The 17500-nt window shown below is 45.2% G+C and overlaps 1 protein-coding gene across 2 annotated transcripts in view; it reads right to left on the reverse strand.

Annotated features, from left to right (window-relative positions):
* LOC309560091 (xaa-Pro aminopeptidase 2-like) overlaps nt 1–17500 on the reverse strand; it is a 109012-nt gene that overhangs the window by 54526 nt on the left and 36986 nt on the right. For both annotated transcript variants that reach the window (XM_082263613.1, XM_082263612.1), the window contains exons 7-9: nt 13328–13474; nt 7930–8031; nt 1452–1533 (exon numbers count right to left, since the gene is read on the reverse strand). In XM_082263613.1, the coding sequence (XP_082119739.1) occupies nt 1452–1533; nt 7930–8031; nt 13328–13474 (331 nt within the window). The remainder of the gene's footprint in view (nt 1–1451; nt 1534–7929; nt 8032–13327; nt 13475–17500) is intronic.

Raw genomic sequence — 17500 nt, forward strand, 5'->3', positions numbered from 1 at the left:
ATGAGCAAGACTGGGCATGCTCAGAGATGAAAGAACACAAAGAAAGCAACCAAACACATGACATCACTTCTGAAGTAGAATTTTGTCGTGCGGGAAAATTCGTGTGCAGTCTAGAGCACATTCCAACCAACAGACACCACTCTGGACAAAAGACGAATGACCGGTCGGCGGAAATTCGTTGCGTGTGTACGAGGCTTTAGTCTCTAGCTCTTTGCATGCCCATCTTGGTTTGGTAAGTGCAGAGTCCTTTAGCGGTACAGAATATTTCAGGAGAGGAGAGTTAGATAGAGAAAGGCGCAGAGTCCTCCAGCAGAGCAGAGTATTTAAGGAGAGGAGAGTTAGATAGAGGAAGGAGCAGAGTCCTCCAGTAGTGCAGAGGGTTTCAGGAGAGAAGGGTTAGATAGCGGAGGGAGCAGAGTCCTCCAGCAGTGCAGAGTATTTAAGGAGAGGAGAGTTAGATAGAGGAAGGAGCAGAGTCCTCCAGTAGTGCAGAGGGTTTCAGGAGAGAAGGGTTAGATAGCGGAGGGAGCAGAGTCCTCCAGCAGTGCAGAATATTTCAGGAAAGGAGAGTTAGATAGAGGAAGGAGCAGAGTCCCCCAGCAGTGCAAAGTATTTCAGGAGAGGAGGGTTAGATAGAGGAAGGAGCAGAGTCATCCAGCAGTGCAGAATATTTCAGGAAAGGAGAGTTAGATAGAGGAAGGAGCAGAGTCCCCCAGCAGTGCAGAGTATTTCAGGAGAGGAGAGTTAGATAGAGGAAGGAGCAGAGTCATCCAGCAGTGCAGAATATTTCAGGAAAGGAGAGTTAGATAGAGGAAGGAGCAGAGTCCCCCAGCAGTGCAGAGTATTTCAGGAGAGGAGAGTTAGATAGAAGAAGGAGCAGAGTCCTCCAGCAGAGCAGAGTATTCCAGGAGAGGAGAGTTAGATAGCGGAAGGAGTAGAGTCCTCCAGCCGTGCAGAGTATTCCAGGAGAGGGGAGTTGTATAGAGGAAAGAGCAGAGTCCTCAAGCAGTGCAGAGTATTTCAGGAGAGGAGAGTTAGATAGAAAAGGAGCAGAGTCCTCCAGCAGTGCAGAGTATTCCAGGAGAGGGGAGTTGTATAGAGGAAGGAACAGAGTCCTCCAATTGTTCAAAGTATTTCAGGAGAGGGGAGTTAGATAGAGGAAGGAGCACCAAAACTCTCTGAGTCCTTTAAACCCATCTGAGCATCACCCTCTCCCTCCCATAAGCTTGTAGAGCAGATATTCTTGTTGCAACCCCTAATTTCGGCTTGCACCTGGTCTGTAGTGACTCAGGTGTAGGGGTGGGGTTTGGGCAAATAGAAAGCCATGCATTAGATAATATTCTATGAAAAGAGAAGGAATATAAAAGCAAAATTGGGGATTTGTCATATTTGCATACAGCACACCTTTGTTAGATAGCTGTGTTACAATACATGTCCTGGTTGTTGGGTACCTGATGGAGTTCTTGGTCAGCAGTGTGTAGGAGTAGAAGTATGGGTTGTTTGGTATGTCCTGTCCTCGGAGATTGAAGAGCCCTGTGGGAGAAAAAATACAGTAAATCCGGCCATACACAGAGCAGATTTCAGCTGGTGTATTGAGCCATGGGTTGCCTGGTTGGCACTCTTTCACCAAACATATGTTGCTCGAACAGTGACTGTAGCCAATTAGTTTCAACCATTGAAATTTAGAAAGGAGAGTCCAAGATAATTGTATTTGTTGGTAAAAAAAAAAGAGTCATATATAAAAAAGCCAACTCGTTTCAGGGGCAACACCACTCCTTCATCAGGGCTCAGCACAGGATAAAACTTGGATGGATTTAGAGAAAACAGACCTTACAGATCTAAATTAGAACCAGTATTGAATGGAGTATCAACCTGACTATTGCAGCTCAGTAACTGTGTCAAGCTGTAACGTCATATAAAGTTCAACAGAATATTATTACATTACAGTATATATATATATATATATATATATATATATATATATATATATATATATATATATATATACACACATACACACACAAAGCAAAAAATATATATATATATATATTCTGTATGTGTATATATATATATATATATATATATATATATATATATATATATATATATATATATATATATTTTGTATGTATATATATATATATATTCTGTATGTATATATATATTCTGTATGTATGTATATATTCTGTATGTATGTATATATATATATATATATATATATATATATATATATATATATATATAGGAGACGCGGGAATACTGTCCAGGTCACCCCACAATCTTTTCTCCGCAGCGAGGCACACCGACTCATTCACATGTTTCTTCAATGACCAGTCTAGGGGATATTGTCTTTGTTGTTTTTTTTATTTTTGGAGAACTTTGATAGAGTTGAGGGAATTAGGTAGGAACCTCCAAAAACAAGAACTATGTACACTTAACCACTTTACCACCGGAGGATTTACGTCCAGGCCTCTTTTTGCTATTCGGCACTGTGCGAATTTAACTGACAATTGCGCGGTCATGCAACGCCGTACCCAAACAAAATTTACGTCCTTTTTTTCCCACAAACAGAGCTTTCTTTTGGTGGTATTTGATCACCTCTGCGATTTTTATTTTTTTGCGATATTAATAAAAAAATGCGACAATTTTGAAAAAATAACAATATTTTTCTATTTTGACAGTTCAAAAATATCCAATATATTAAATTTTTGTCATATATTTAGGCCAAAATGTATTTAGCTACATGTCTTTGACAAAAAAATTCTCAATGAGCGTATTTTTAACCGCTTTAAGACCGGAAGATTTTACCCCATTCCTGGTCAGGCCATATTTTTTGCGATTCGGCACTGCGTTATTTTAACGGACAATTGCGCGGTCGTGCAACACTGTACCCAAATTAAATTGACGTCCTTTTTCCCACAAATAGAGCATTCATTTGGTGGTATTTGATCACCTGTGCGATTTTTATTTTTTGCGCTATAAACAAAAAAAGAGCGTCAATTTTGAAAAAATAACAATATTTTTCACATTTTTTTATATGAAATCCCCCCCCCCCCAAAAATGTAAAAATCAAAATGTTTTAACATTTTAGGCCAATTTGTTTTCTGCTACATATGTTTGGTAAAAAAAATCGCAATAAGCGTATTTTGATTGGTTTGCGCAAAAGTTATCGCAGCTACTAACTACGGGAAATTTCTGTCATTTTTATTGTTTTTTTTTTAACTAGTAATGGCGACGATCTGCGTTTTTTTTGCGGGACTGCGGTATTGCGGCGGACAGATCGGACCCTTGACTGACATTTTTGACACTTTTGGTGGTACCAGTGACTATTACTGCAGCAATCAGTGCTATACATATGCACTGTTACTGTAAAAATGACACTGACAGGGAAGGGGTTAATTTTATTGGAGAGGTAGGGGTTAATGTATGCCTGGTGCTTACTAACGTGTGTGGGGGGAGGTGACTGAGTGACACAGGGACAGATCGCAGGTTGAGCTATGCTGAATCCTGCAATCTGTCCCTGCCTGTCACTTAGGAGATCCACCCGCTCTGTTTACACAAGCGGGCGGATCTCCACACTCGATTCCCGACGATCGGGGAAGAGCAGCGGTGATCACCGCCTCTCTTCCCCTGGCCCGACTCCCGCTGTGACTGAATACAGCGGGAGTGAGCCTCCGGCGGCGCGCGCGCGCCGCCGAGATAGGGGAATGTCTGGTGACGTAGGTCTACGTCGCCGGACGATAACGAGCCACTGTGCCGCAGTAGCAGCAATGTGAGCGGTGTTAAAGTGGTTAAGGACTTAGGTTTCTTCAGGGCAAGCTTTATGAAAGTGCTTGTAGCAAACAGTAGACTTCAGCTTTTGGGTATCAGTAGTAGTAGTTAACTGTGAGTGGATTCCCTTTAAGTGCAAGATTAAATGAACAAAGCTCCTCCAGGATACCAGCCGGTGTCCCCTTAAACTAGGCCCATAGCTGACTTTCTCTAGCACCAGAGGGGTAGCAAAAGCACAAAGGTCCTCAAGATCTCTCAAAGCGTCTGTACTTACACAAGGCCCAAGGAACGGCTGGTTGCCTCCTTCCAACCTCCAAGCGACACCTTACTGCAGTGATACCAGCCTAGATCTTTTGTGGACAGATCTAGACAGCCAGACCTCACAGCTTCCCTCAAAGCCCTCCTAAATACATGCCTCAACCAGGGCCGGTTTTAGACAAAGTGTGGCCCTGGGCAAACCTAAAAGTGGGGCCCCAAATATTTTTATATTATTCTACCAAAAATATAGGCGCCATATATGGTGATATGCTGCGCGGCACCCAATTGCACCAACCGGCAAGGGAAAGGGAAGAGAGGGGCTGTGTCCTTCCACAGGTACGCTAGGAATCTGTAAGATCGGTGCTATGGGCTCCTGACAGTGACGTGGCCCCTTTGTAAAATCTTTAGACACAAGGAACAAAAGTGCAATAATTTATAAACAAGTGCAATATAAATAATTCACAAACCAAGACCAGTGCATTACAAAAATCATACATAGACAAAACCAGAGCATTACAATAGTAAATTGCCAGGTCTAGGTGGGGTAGGGTTGCTACCTCACCCCTTTAATCCAGGACACATACGAATTACCAGTGGCGGCTGGTGATCAAAATTTTTTTTTGGGGGGGGGGGCGCAAACAGAAAAATGTAATAGGCATTGCTTTGCGGCAAAAAACGCTGTAAAAAATTGCGTGACTTAACAAACAATCATTAGGTTGGTTCAAGATTGACCAGCGTGTCCCCATTCACTGCACAGTGACCAGCATGTCCCCCATCAATGCACAGTGTCCACAATGCACAGTGACCAGCATGTCCCCCATCAATGCACAGTGACCAGCATGTCCCCATTCAATGCACAGTGACCAGCATGTCCCCATTCAATGCACAGTGTCCAGCATGTCCCCCATCAATGCACAGTGACCAGCATGTCCCCCATCAATGCACAGTGTCTAGCATGTCCCCCATCAATGCACAGTGTCCAGCATGTCCCCCATCAATGCACAGTGTCCAGCATGTCCCCCATCAATGCACAGTGACCAGCATGTCCCCATTCAATGCACAGTGACCAGCATGTCCCCATTCAATGCACAGTGACCAGCATGTCCCCATTCAATGCACAGTGACCAGCATGTCCCCCACCAATGCACAGTGACCAGCATGTCCCCCACCAATGCACAGTGACCAGCATGTCCCCATTCAATGCACAGTGTCCAGCATGTCCCCATTCAATGCACAGTGTCCAGCATGTCTCCCATCAATGCACAGTGTCCAGCATGTTCCCCATCAATGCACAGTGTCCAGCATGTCCCCCATCAATGCACAGTGTCCAGCATGTCCCCCACCAATGCACAGTGACCAGCATGTCCCCATTCAATGCACAGTGACCAGCATGTCCCCATCAATGCACAGTGTCCAGCATGTCCCCCATCAATGCACAGTGTCCAGCATGTCCCCCATCAATGCACAGTGTCCAGCATGTCCCCCATCAATGCACAGTGTCCAGCATGTGCCCCATCAATGCACAGTGTCCAGCATGTCCCCCATCAATGCACAGTGTCCAGCATGTTCCCCATCAATGCACAGTGTCCAGCATGTCCCCCATCAATGCACAGTGTCCAGCATGTCCCAATTCAATGCACAGTGACCAGCATGTCCCCCACCAATGCACAGTGACCAGCATGTCCCCATTCAATGCACAGTGACCAGCATGTCCCCATCAATGCACAGTGACCAGCATGTCCCCCATCAATGCACAGTGACCTGACCAGCATGTCCCCATCAATGCACAGTGACCAGCATGTCCCCCATCAATGCACAGTGACCTGACCAGCATGTCCCCTATCAATGCACAGTGACCTGACCAGCATGTCCCCATCAATGCACAGTGACCAGCATGTCCCCCATCAATGCACAGTGACCTGACCAGCATGTCCCCCATTAATGCACAGTGACCTGACCAGCATGTCCCCCATCAATGCGCAGTGACCTGACCAGCATGTCCCCATTCAATGCACAGTGACCTGACCAGCATGCCCCCATCAATGCACAGTGACCTAACCATTATGTCCCCCATCAATGCAGTGTCCAGCATTTCCCCATCAATGCGTGACCCCCCCCCCCCCAGAGGACTTCACTTACCTCTGGTGCCACTGCCGTCACCGTGTCTGGCATGCTGCTCGGGACTCGGTCAGACGTCTTCTCCCTCCGAGTCCTCGTCTTGACCTGCATGTGCGCTGCCCGTCACCGTCCCGACTCCCTGGCGACCGTGCTGCTCGGGAGTCGACTTCTTCCTCCTCCATGGCGCTGCGACTCGGTCGGCGCCGCCCGCTGCCTCTTCTCTGACGGCGTACGGGAAGGTGTGGTGAATTTGGTGGGGGGATCACATATTAGGGTGGGGGTGTCAGTGGTGAATTGTGTGGTTTTGGGGGGGGCTACACCGCCACTGTATCATACCCCCCCCCCCCCCGCACACAATTCACCACTGATCTCCTCACCAAATTCACCACTACTGTGTCATTCCCTCCGAATGACACAGCAGTGGTGAATTTGGTGAGATTACATATTGGTGGGGGTGTCAGTGGTAAATTGTGTGGTGGTGGGGGGGGGGGGGTGGGAATGACACAGCGGTGGTGAATTTTGTGGGGAAATCACATATTGGTAGGGGGTTTGTGCCACAGACACACAATTCACCACTGACAAACCCACCAATATGTGATCTCCCCCAAGTTCACCACTGGCACTATGGTGAATTTAGGGGAGATCACATGTTGGTGGGGGTGTCAGTGGATGTGGTAGTTAGCTGGGCTTGCTTATTATCTACTCACTGACCTCTGTCACCACGTATGAGGACACCATAGAAAGGCAGCGCCGCCGGGCCCCTCCTCCCACAGATGCAGCGCTGGCCACCGGGCTCCTCCTCCCACTTCCATAGCACGGCCGCCGGGTCCCTCCCCTCCTCCCACTTCAATGCCATTGGCCGCCGGGTCCCTTCCCTCCTCCCACTTCAGTAGTGACAGCCGCCGGGCCCCTCCCCTCCTCACACTTCAATATAGAACTGGCCGCCGGGCCCCGCCCCCTAATTCTATAGCGGCGGACGCAGGGCCCCTCCACTCCTCCCACTTAGCGCTGGTCGCCGAGCGGCAGTTCCCGGCGATAGCCCGATGTTGTCTCACTCTGAGACAACATCGGGTGAATTAGTGCTGTACTGGGCGGCGGGTTCCCTTCCTGTCCGAAGTGCCCGACCGACTCAGTCCGCCCCTGGAGCCCGCTGGCCGCTGCTGACAGTGGCCCGGGGCCCCTGGACATTCGGGGGCCCTGGGCAGTTTCCCAGTTTGCCCCCCCCTAACGCCGGCCCTGGCCTCAACCAAATCTTGATCCAGAGATGTGCACGAGATCTGAGGCTCTCTCAGCTCTCCTGCTCCTCATTGGCTCAGATACAACAGCAGGAGCCATTGGCTCCCGCTGATGTCAATCAGTGCCAGTGAGGAGGGAGCAGGGGACCAGACCAAGCCCCGCTCTGTGTGTCATATAGACACACAGAGCAGGGCGCGGGAGTGAGCACGCACAAATGCCTCCATACCAAGTGGCTTACCATAGGGACACTCGGCGGGGGGTGGAGCCCAGAGTCCCGGCATGGAACATGAAAAGAAGAAGATCGAGGCTGCTCTGTGCAAAACCATTACACAGAGCAGGTAAGTATAACATGCTTGTTATTTAATAAAAAAAATGTTTAGAAAAATGAGCCTTTAGTATTACTTTTACACATCAAGCAGTACATTTCCAATAGAAGTTCTGGTCCTTCCCAAATTTATCCAGGACTTAAAAAAAGTTGGCGTTTTCTATTTATTGTACCCAATCATTGCCCTGGATACATTGCATTCTTTTTTAATATTTACACACATGCAGTTTCTTCTAGTGTGGAGAGGAAGACAGCGGTCGGCTTCTGGCTGTGTTTGTCCATCTGATTCCGAATATTGATCACTTTTTCCTGCCAACTGCTTCCTGTAGAACACGGAGAGAGAAGATGATAAATCACAACACTTGGCTTCATCACTTCCTTTTATGAATGTATCTGCAACACTGTTTGATATGTTGTGCAAAAACATTATTGCCATTAAAGTTGAATTGGACTTAAAAAGTGAAGTTTTGCTATATTATAGGGAACATCTAGAGGTGTTAACTGTGTTTAAGCAGTACCAGGGCCGGGACAAGGGGTGGGCAAGAGGGACGGTTGCCCGGGGCGCAATGAAGCAAAGGGGCAGAAAATGGACACAGGGTGGTACACCTATTCTATGGCATATATTAATAGTGGGGGAGGGGGGGACACAATTCTGCATCTTTGTCCTGGGCGCTGGATGACCCCGTCCAAGTACTGAGCAGTACCCTAAAGAATCTACAAATTTGTCTGGAGTTCATCCTGTTCTTCCCAATATGGTTATCTTGCCTAGGCTCTCCTAGGTGTGCCTAGGTGATCAGAAGCCCCTAATATAACAAAACCTCATCTCTTCCCCTCCTCTACAAACAGTGCTGCATTTTGGCCTAGGCCAACAAGGCCCAGGCCTAGGGCGGCACTTTGCAGGGGGGCAGCAAAAAATCCACCCCCCCTCCACCTGAGACTCTATTGGCCACTGGTTGCTAGAGCCACCTCTCTCACCCCCCTCTCTCTCACCCCCTCTCTCTCACTCACCCCCTCTCTCTTTCTCTATCTCTCACCCCTCCTCTCTCTCTGCCTCTCTCTCACCCCCTCTTTTTCTCTATCATCCCCCTCTCTCTTCCGCTATCATCCCCTATCTCTCGCTCTCCCTCTCATCCCTCTTCTCTCTCAACCCCCCTCTCTCTCTCTCACCCCTGCTCTCTCCCCTCTCTCTCTCTCACCCCCTCTCTCTCTCTCATCCTCCCTCTCTCTATCTCATCCCTGCTCTCTCCCTTCTCTCTCTCTCTCACCCCCTCTCTCTCTCTCATCCTCCCTCTCTCTATCTCATTCCTGCTCTCTCCCCTCTCTCTCACTCCCCTCTCTCTCTCACCCCCCTCTCTCTCTCTCATCCCTGTTCTCTCCCCTCTCTCTCTCTCTCACCCCCCTCTCTCTCTCATCCTCCCTCTCTCTATCTCATCCCTGCTCTCTCCCCTCTCTCTCTTTCTTACCCCCCCTCTCTCTCTCATCCCCCCTCTCTCTCTCTTTGATCTCTCTCTCTCTCACCACCCCTCTCTTTCATCCCCCCTCTCTCTCTCTCCCTCACCCACCCCCTGTCTTTCTCCCACCCCCTGTCTTTCTCCCACCCCCTCGTGAGATCTCAGGGGTTCATGCTGGGACTTGTAGTCCTTCAATTCTAGAGGGAGTCACATCCATTAAAAAAGGAGTGGGACAAATTTACATGGGGGGGGGGGGGGGGGTGCCCAATTTTAGTCTTGCCTAGGGCAGCACAAAACCCAAATACACCACTGACTACAAAGAGTTTTATATAAGGCTTTCCTTATATATTTATATGTATTATATACAAATACAATGCAACTGTCTACTTCCCTACAGGACATCCAGCACTGAGATTAGAATCACTTATTAATAAATAGTATATTCTACATACAGTATATTCAAATACATTAAAGTTCTACCTACAGTACGTCCTAAAAATTCAATGATGATTGGGGAGATTGGGTTGAGGCACTGAGCACTTTCATGGTGCCGCAAAAACTTACAAGACAATAATTATAAAAAATATATACATTTTTATTATATACCCACAATTTTTAAAAATGTCCACCCATATGCACTTGCCGTCTGTAGATGGGACTGGCTGTTGCTCATGATCGGCCCATCCTGATTAGTCCGGAATTGGTCCTTATGACAGAAGAATTGGGTCATATTTACTCCCCCTTTTTTCTTTTTCTTCTTGTTTTGGTATATAAAATGTATCTAATTGTATATTGGCAGTATCTGCATTATTATTATTATTTGTTTGTTGTCAAATTACTGTCCCTTGTTGGATTACTACTTTTATATGTACTGTATATTCTTTCTTTAGATCAATTCCTCCTGAACCAATACTCCTGACGAAGCAGAATCGCCACGAAACATGTTGAGTAAAATTGGAGGAATGTAGAGTGACCCCTATCCATGGGAAGCTTTATCAACTTCCAATCTCTATCAGAGGATTTTCGTTCTAATTTTCGTTCTGGACCTCAGACTGGGCCGAAGGTTTACCTTCCAACAAGACAATGACCCTAAGCACACAGCTAAAATAACGAAGGAGTGGCTTCACAACAACTCCGTGACTGTTCTTGAATGGCCCAGCCAGAGCCCTGACTTAAACCCAATTGAGCATCTCTGGAGAGACCTAAAAATGGCTGTCCACCAACGTTTACCATCCAACCTGACAGAACTGGAGAGGATCTGCAAGGAGGAATGGCAGAGGATCCCCAAATCCAGGTGTGAAAGACTTGTTGCATCTTTCCCAAAAAGACTCCTGGCTGTATTAGATCAAAAGGGGGCTTCTACTAAATACTGAGCAAAGGGTCTGAATACTTAGGACCATGTGATATTTCAGTTTTTCTTTTTTAATAAATCTGCAACAATGTCAACAATTCTGTGTTTTTCTGTCAGTATGGGGTGCTATGTGTACATTCATGAGGAAGAAGAATGAACTTAAATGATTTTAGCAAATGGCTGCAATATAACAAAGAGTGAAAAATTTAAGGGGGTCTGAATACTTTCCGTACCCACTGTATATATATATATATATATATTGTACATATATACATTTACTTATATATATATATATATAGATACATACATACAGAATAATATATATATATATATATATATATATATATATGGATACTTACAGAATATATATATACCCATACAGAATAAATAAATATATATATATATATATGTATATATATATATATATATATATATATATATATATATACACACACACACACACACATACAGAATATATATATATATATATATATATATATATATATATATATATATATATATATATATATATATATATATATATATATATATATATATATATAGATAGATAGATACATACAGAATATATATATATATATATATATATATATATATATATATATATATATATATATGCTTTTGTTTTTAGTAGTTAATTCTTCTCTGAAATGCACTATTCAAAAATAAAGCTATTACAGCTTGAGCTATTTAACTTTCCAAAAAACGCCATTTTTTCCCCTGCAAATTGGGTAAAATCTATAATCCCCCCTCCACCAAATGACTTGGACCAGTGCACAAAGGAAGGTCCATAAAGACATGGATGAGTGAGTTTTGGGGGTAGAGGAACTTGACTGGCCTGCACAGAGTCCTGACCTCAACCCCATAGAACACCTTTGGGATGAATTAGAGCGGAAACTGTGAGTGAGTGAGTGGATGAGAGAGAATGATGAGATTTTGTTATGTAAGAGGCAGTACAGAGACACAGTCATCCAGCGCCCAGGCCAAGGATGAAAAATTGCGCCCCCCTCCCTCATTATTAACACATTCCGTAGAATGGGTGTACCACCTTGCATCCATTTTGGACCCCTTTGCATCCTTGCGCCCAGGGAAAATCTACCTTCTGCCCACCCCTTGTCCCGGCTCTGAATCACCTAGGCACACCTTAGGAGAGCCTAGGCACATAACCATATCAGGAAGTAAACTGCGAACGCCCATGCGATCCGATTCCAATAAAACAAAAAAAAGGTCCTGCACCTATTTTGTGTGGATGCGGTGCGATTTGAGCCAAACAAAATGATTAGCTGAAATCTAACCACACAGACATCGCACGTGAATTGCACAGGAATGCATTGCGATTTCTCTGAATCACATGTGATGTGCTGCATCGCCCTACTGTGAACCCAGGATCGACGATGACGCTCATTTTACCAAACACACTGGTGTGTATAATAGGAAAGCCCAGTACTAGCAATGTTTTCTGGCAGTCTCTGTAAACTGACAAATGAAGATAGGGGGAGGAGACCTGGACGGACGATCAGCGACCCACCAGCACGGCTCCCGACAGCTACTGTTTTTGGCGTGTACGGTCCGCACAAGCCCATTGTGCCGATTCATGTGAGTGCAATTCTACTTTGAATGTAAATCAATTAAAGGATAATAGCAGTGTACACTTAGATGCCTCATTATCTTTATTCACATATCATGTCCATGGGATGGTGAGAGATCCATTCAGGAAGTGGCATTCCCTATACTGGTCTTATTGAGGATTCAATGCTGATTTAATGCTTCAGTGAGGTGAGAGGCCACCTGGTGGCTAAACAGTGGTGGTGCACTTGCACTTTTATATGAAACATCTATCAAGAACCTTATTGAATTTTAACCCACGGTTATATTTATATTTTAGTGGACTCTTATGCACTTTACTTTGAATGCACTTTATGGACATTATATATTGCACCCAAGAGGAATATATATTGCACTTTAAGCGAGTTTATTGATTTATATGATGCACATTGTCACTTTATTTGATTTTATATAGCGCTGTATACATATTTGTTTATAGTTCATTTCTCCCGTTAGTGAAGGAGGTTTTATATAGCTGCTGTATTTTCTTTTATGTATCCCAAATTATTGGGTCTTAACACTACACCACTTTATATTTAATTGCGCTGATTTACCTTTTTGCACAATACAGAGGAACCAATCTCCTCCATTTTCCTACAGGAGGAAAAAGGAGGACAGTGATTATTTCTCTACATGCTGCCCCCGCCGCCCCTCCAATCCAGGTGTACAGGGGAGCCGCACAGGCCCCCTGGAGCATGGGACTCGGTTGCAATTGCAACCCCTGTAGTTACACCCCTGCAGCAACATCCACAAGTCCAGGTAGGACACCCAACGATAGAGGTGATTTATTCTACCAAAGCAGATACACTTTTGTAAACTGGTACTGACTAGTATTCCAATGTTTCTCTTCTTCCTGAGTTTTTTCTCCATCAATTAGCTAATGTGACCCCCAACACTGATAGAGAGAGGCAAGGGAAGGGTCAAACAAGGATTCTATGAAGACGACTGACATCCTCTTCATCAACTGATTAATCCATTGTTCCTTAGGACGTCAGCAGCAATTAGGTTGTAATGGTGCACAATGAAAACCTTAGACTTAGTGTAACTAAAAAGACAGCCTTCATCCACACACCGGCTTGTTTATAATTTTTGGGCAATTTTTAGGCATTTTGCCAAGGCACCCCTGAGGAAACCTCAAGGCACCCCAAGGTACCTGGGCATCCTGGTTGTAAAAGGCTGCTTCAGGTTACTTACCCACAAAGTCATCAGGCACTGAATAGATCTCACTTTCGGGCAGAGGGGGGCGCTGGTTCCCCCACACAACGTCCACCAGATTGGTTGTTATTGATTGCAGAGTTCTGCCGGAACCTTCAAATGCATCGTTATAGGACTCCCATTCACCTAAGATAAGAAAAAGTTTAAGGAATAACAAGGCAAATTTCAATGAGGCGGGAGCAGATTCTCAATCCATTGGAATGGATTTGTTCAGGATCTGGTGAGAATATTCCTCTGCACCTCTCTCATAAAGGGGTGAAGGTGTCAGGACTTGGACCATTTAACTGCTTACGGACCGCCCGCCGCAGTTTTAGGTCGGTTCTTTGACGTTAAATACAGGGGTTATGGCAGCAGATAGCAGATAACTGCCATAACCCCGGTATTTTATTAAACTGTGGGCGATCTGCTTTAACTGCTTCCCGACCGCCCGCCCGCCCGACCGCCTGCCGCAGTTATACTGCGGCAGGGCGGCCCTCCTGCGCAAACCAACGTAGGTATATGTCGGTCACGCACCTGCAGCTAGGAAGCATGCGCGCGCCGCCGCCAGCGCGCTCCCCCCCCCACTCGTCAGCGGAGACTCCGATGCACGGGGCACGTGGCTCCAATTGCCCCCTGACACCCGCGATCGCTCCCCGCTGAGAGAGAACACTGGTCAGCTGTTATAAACACAACTGACCATTCTCTCTGGAATGATCACAGAGCGCCTGTGATCCTTCTATATAGGAACACGGGTCTCTATGATCATTTCACAAGCCACGCCCCCCATACAGTTAGAAACACTACTCTAGGTACACATTTAACCCCTTGATCACACACAGTGTTAACCCCTTCTCTGCCAGTGTCATTATTACAGTAACAGTGCATATTTTCAGCTCTGATTACTGTAGTAATGTCACTGGTCCCCCCAAAAGTGTCAAAAATGTCAGTTAGGGGTCCGATCTGTCCGCTGCAATGTCGCAGTCCCTCTAAAAATCTCAGATGGCCGCCATTAATAGTAAAAAAAAAAACAAAAAAAACAATAAAAATGACATAAATTGTTCCCCTAGTTTGTGGACGCGATAACTTTTGCTCAAACCAATCAAAATACGCGTATTACAATTTTTATTTTACCAAAAATATGTAGCGGAATACAAATTGGCCTAAAATGTTAAAAAAAATTAGATTTTTACATTTTTTTTGGGAATGTTATATAGCAGAATTGTCGCTATTTTTTGCTTATAGCTAAAAAAACAAAAAATCGCACAGGTGATCAAATACCACCAAAAGAAAGCTCTGTTTCTGGGAAAAAAACGACGTAAATTTTATTTGGGTACAGCGTCGCACGACCGCGCAATTGTCTGTTAAAGTAACACAGTGCCGAATCGCAAAATATGGCCTCGTCATTAAGTGGGCAAATCCTTCCGCTCCAGAAGTGATTAACATAAGGGTGGTCCCAGCGGCGGATTTGCCGCGGGATCACTCTTATAGGTGGCAGGAGAGGGGCACCCCCTCCAGCTGCTTTCCGGTCGTTTTCCCTGCTTAACGGACCCGTCGGTAGCGGGGAACACGAGCCCGGTCCGCTGTCACCTCGGGCAGGAAGTGGAGTGAGGGCAAGATGGCCCCCAACTCCACTCTATGGTCTTGGAGGACCAGAGCGGCGTCATACATCACTTCCTAGCAACCGGTTTAAAGAACCCATTTTTTTTCAAGATTAAAAAAAAAATACTTTTTTTTTTTTTTTTTCCCCTTTTTAGTGTAGATGTGAGATGTGAGGTCTTTTTGACCCCCAATCTCACAATAAAGAGGACCTGTCCTGCTTATTTCTATTACAAGGGATGTTTACATTCCTTCTAATAGGAATAAAAGTAAACAAAATAAAAAAAAAAAACTGTGTAAAAATAAAAGATAAAATAAAAGGAAAAAAAAAATTAAAGCCCTCCGTCCCCGTTAGCTCGCATGCAGAAGTGAATGCATACGCAAGTCGCGCCCACATATATAAACGGTGTTCAAACCATACATGTGAGATATCGCCGCGATCGTTAGGGCGAGAGCAATAATTTGAGCCCTAGACCTCCTCTGTAATTCTAAACTGGTAACCTGTAGAAACTTTTAAATTGTCACCTATGGGGATTTTTAAGTACCAATATTAGTCACCATTCCACGAGTGTGCGCAATTTTGAAGCATGAAAGGTTGGGTATCTATTTACTCGGTGTAACATTATCTTTCACATTATAGAAAAAATTTACCTAACTGTTTTCTTATTTTTTAATTGAAAAAAAAGTGAATTTTTTTACCTACAAAATTGCGTTTGTAAGACCGCTGCACAAATATGGTGTGAAAAAAAAATATTGCAACGATCTCCATTTTATTCTCTAGGGCAGGGGTCTTCAAACTATGGCCCTCCAGTTGTTCAGGAACTACAATTCCCATCATGCCTAGTCATGTCTGTGAATATCAGAGTTTTACAATGCCTCATGGGATGTGTAGTTCTGCAACAGCTGGAGGGCCGTAGTTTGAGGATCCCTGCTCTAGGGTCTCTGCTAAAAAACATATATATACAATTTGGGGATTCTAAGTAATTTTATAGCAAAAAAAACAAACAAACTGATTTTAACTTGTAAACAACAAGTGTCAGAAAAAGACCCAATCGAGAAGTGCTTACTGAGCCACTTTTTTTTCACCAGTCGGAAAGAAGTCTGCATGCATTTCTATGGAGAATCCACTAGAGGGCACTGGTATGCTGTATGGTGCACCCTCTAGTGGATGGTGGAGGAAAACATGAAAAACTCCCATCCTGGAGACACAGGTAGCTTAGCTGAAAGTCCAATGTCTCAACTTGTCAGGCAATCTTGATGTGGGGGGATCTGAGACTAGGAACAAGCTGAGGGCTCAGTCCGAATCTATATTCAGACTGAACATTGGCTGCTTGGGCATTCATCCTTACACCCAAACTTTAGCCCGTTAGTCCCCCCTGCAGGGGGGAGGAGCCATAAATCATGTATAGAAGCTTACTATTGTCACTGGTTCCCAGTGCCAGGACACGGTAATCTAAAGCCCGGGGTGAACATGCCAAATTGCCCCCCCCTAAGATGTATGCACATGATGGGACTTATTTATAAAGCTAGAGAGAGCAAAATTGTCACAATTCTGCACAGAAACCAATCAGCTTCCAGGTTATGATAAAGCTTAATTAAACAAGCTGAGGTTAGAAGCTGATTAGTTTCTCTGCAGAATTTTTACTTAATTTGCCCTCTCCAGCTTTAGTAAATAAACCCCATAGTGTCAGGAACCCCCCCCCCCCCCCAAAAAAAAAAAAAATAGCAATAATCTGCATGCATTACTTCCAATCATACATTTCTCCTCCTCCCATTACAAATTCCCCCAGCACAAATTCTCCCCCCCCCCCCCGCCAATAAATCACCCCTCCTAGAACAAATCTTGTACCCTTTAAATCCCTTTAAAACTCCTCTTCAAGTACACAACCTCTCCCTCCCCCCACTCTAAATCCCCACTCCTAGCACAAACCCTCCCCTCATCCAACTCCAAGCACAAATCCCACCCCTTCCCCACAAATATCCCCTCCTAACACAAATAAATCACCCCCCTTAGCACAAATCTTTTACACTTCAAATCCCTCAAATCTCCTCTTCGAGTACACAACCCCCCCCCCTCCCCCGCACACACTAAATACCCACTCTGAGCACAGACCCTCCCCCTATCCAACTCCTAGCAAAACTCCCCCCCCCACACATATACCCTCCTAGCACAAATAAATCACCCCTCTTAGCACAAATCTTGTACCCTTCAAATCCCTCAAATCTCCTCTTCGAGTACGCAACCTCTCCCCCCGCACTCTAAATCCCCACTCCTAGCACAAACCTTCCCTCATCCAACTCTTAGCACAATCCCCCCCCCCCCAAATTCCCCCTCCTAGCACAACTACCCCCTGTTTATCGCTATTAGTACAAACCCTCCCATCATCCAACTCCAGTTCCTAGCACAAATCTGCCCCCCCCCCCTCTCACAAATATCCCCTCCTAGCACAAATAAATCACCCTCCTAACACAAATCTTGTACCCTTCAAATCCCTCAAATCTCCTCTTCGAGTACGCAACCTCTCCCCCCGCACTCTAAATCCCCACTCCTAGCACAAACCTTCCCTCATCCAACTC

The sequence above is a fragment of the Pelophylax lessonae genome (genome assembly GCF_965119305.1).
Source record: "Pelophylax lessonae genome assembly, chromosome: 7".
In the NCBI taxonomy this organism is placed as follows: domain Eukaryota; kingdom Metazoa; phylum Chordata; class Amphibia; order Anura; family Ranidae; genus Pelophylax; species Pelophylax lessonae.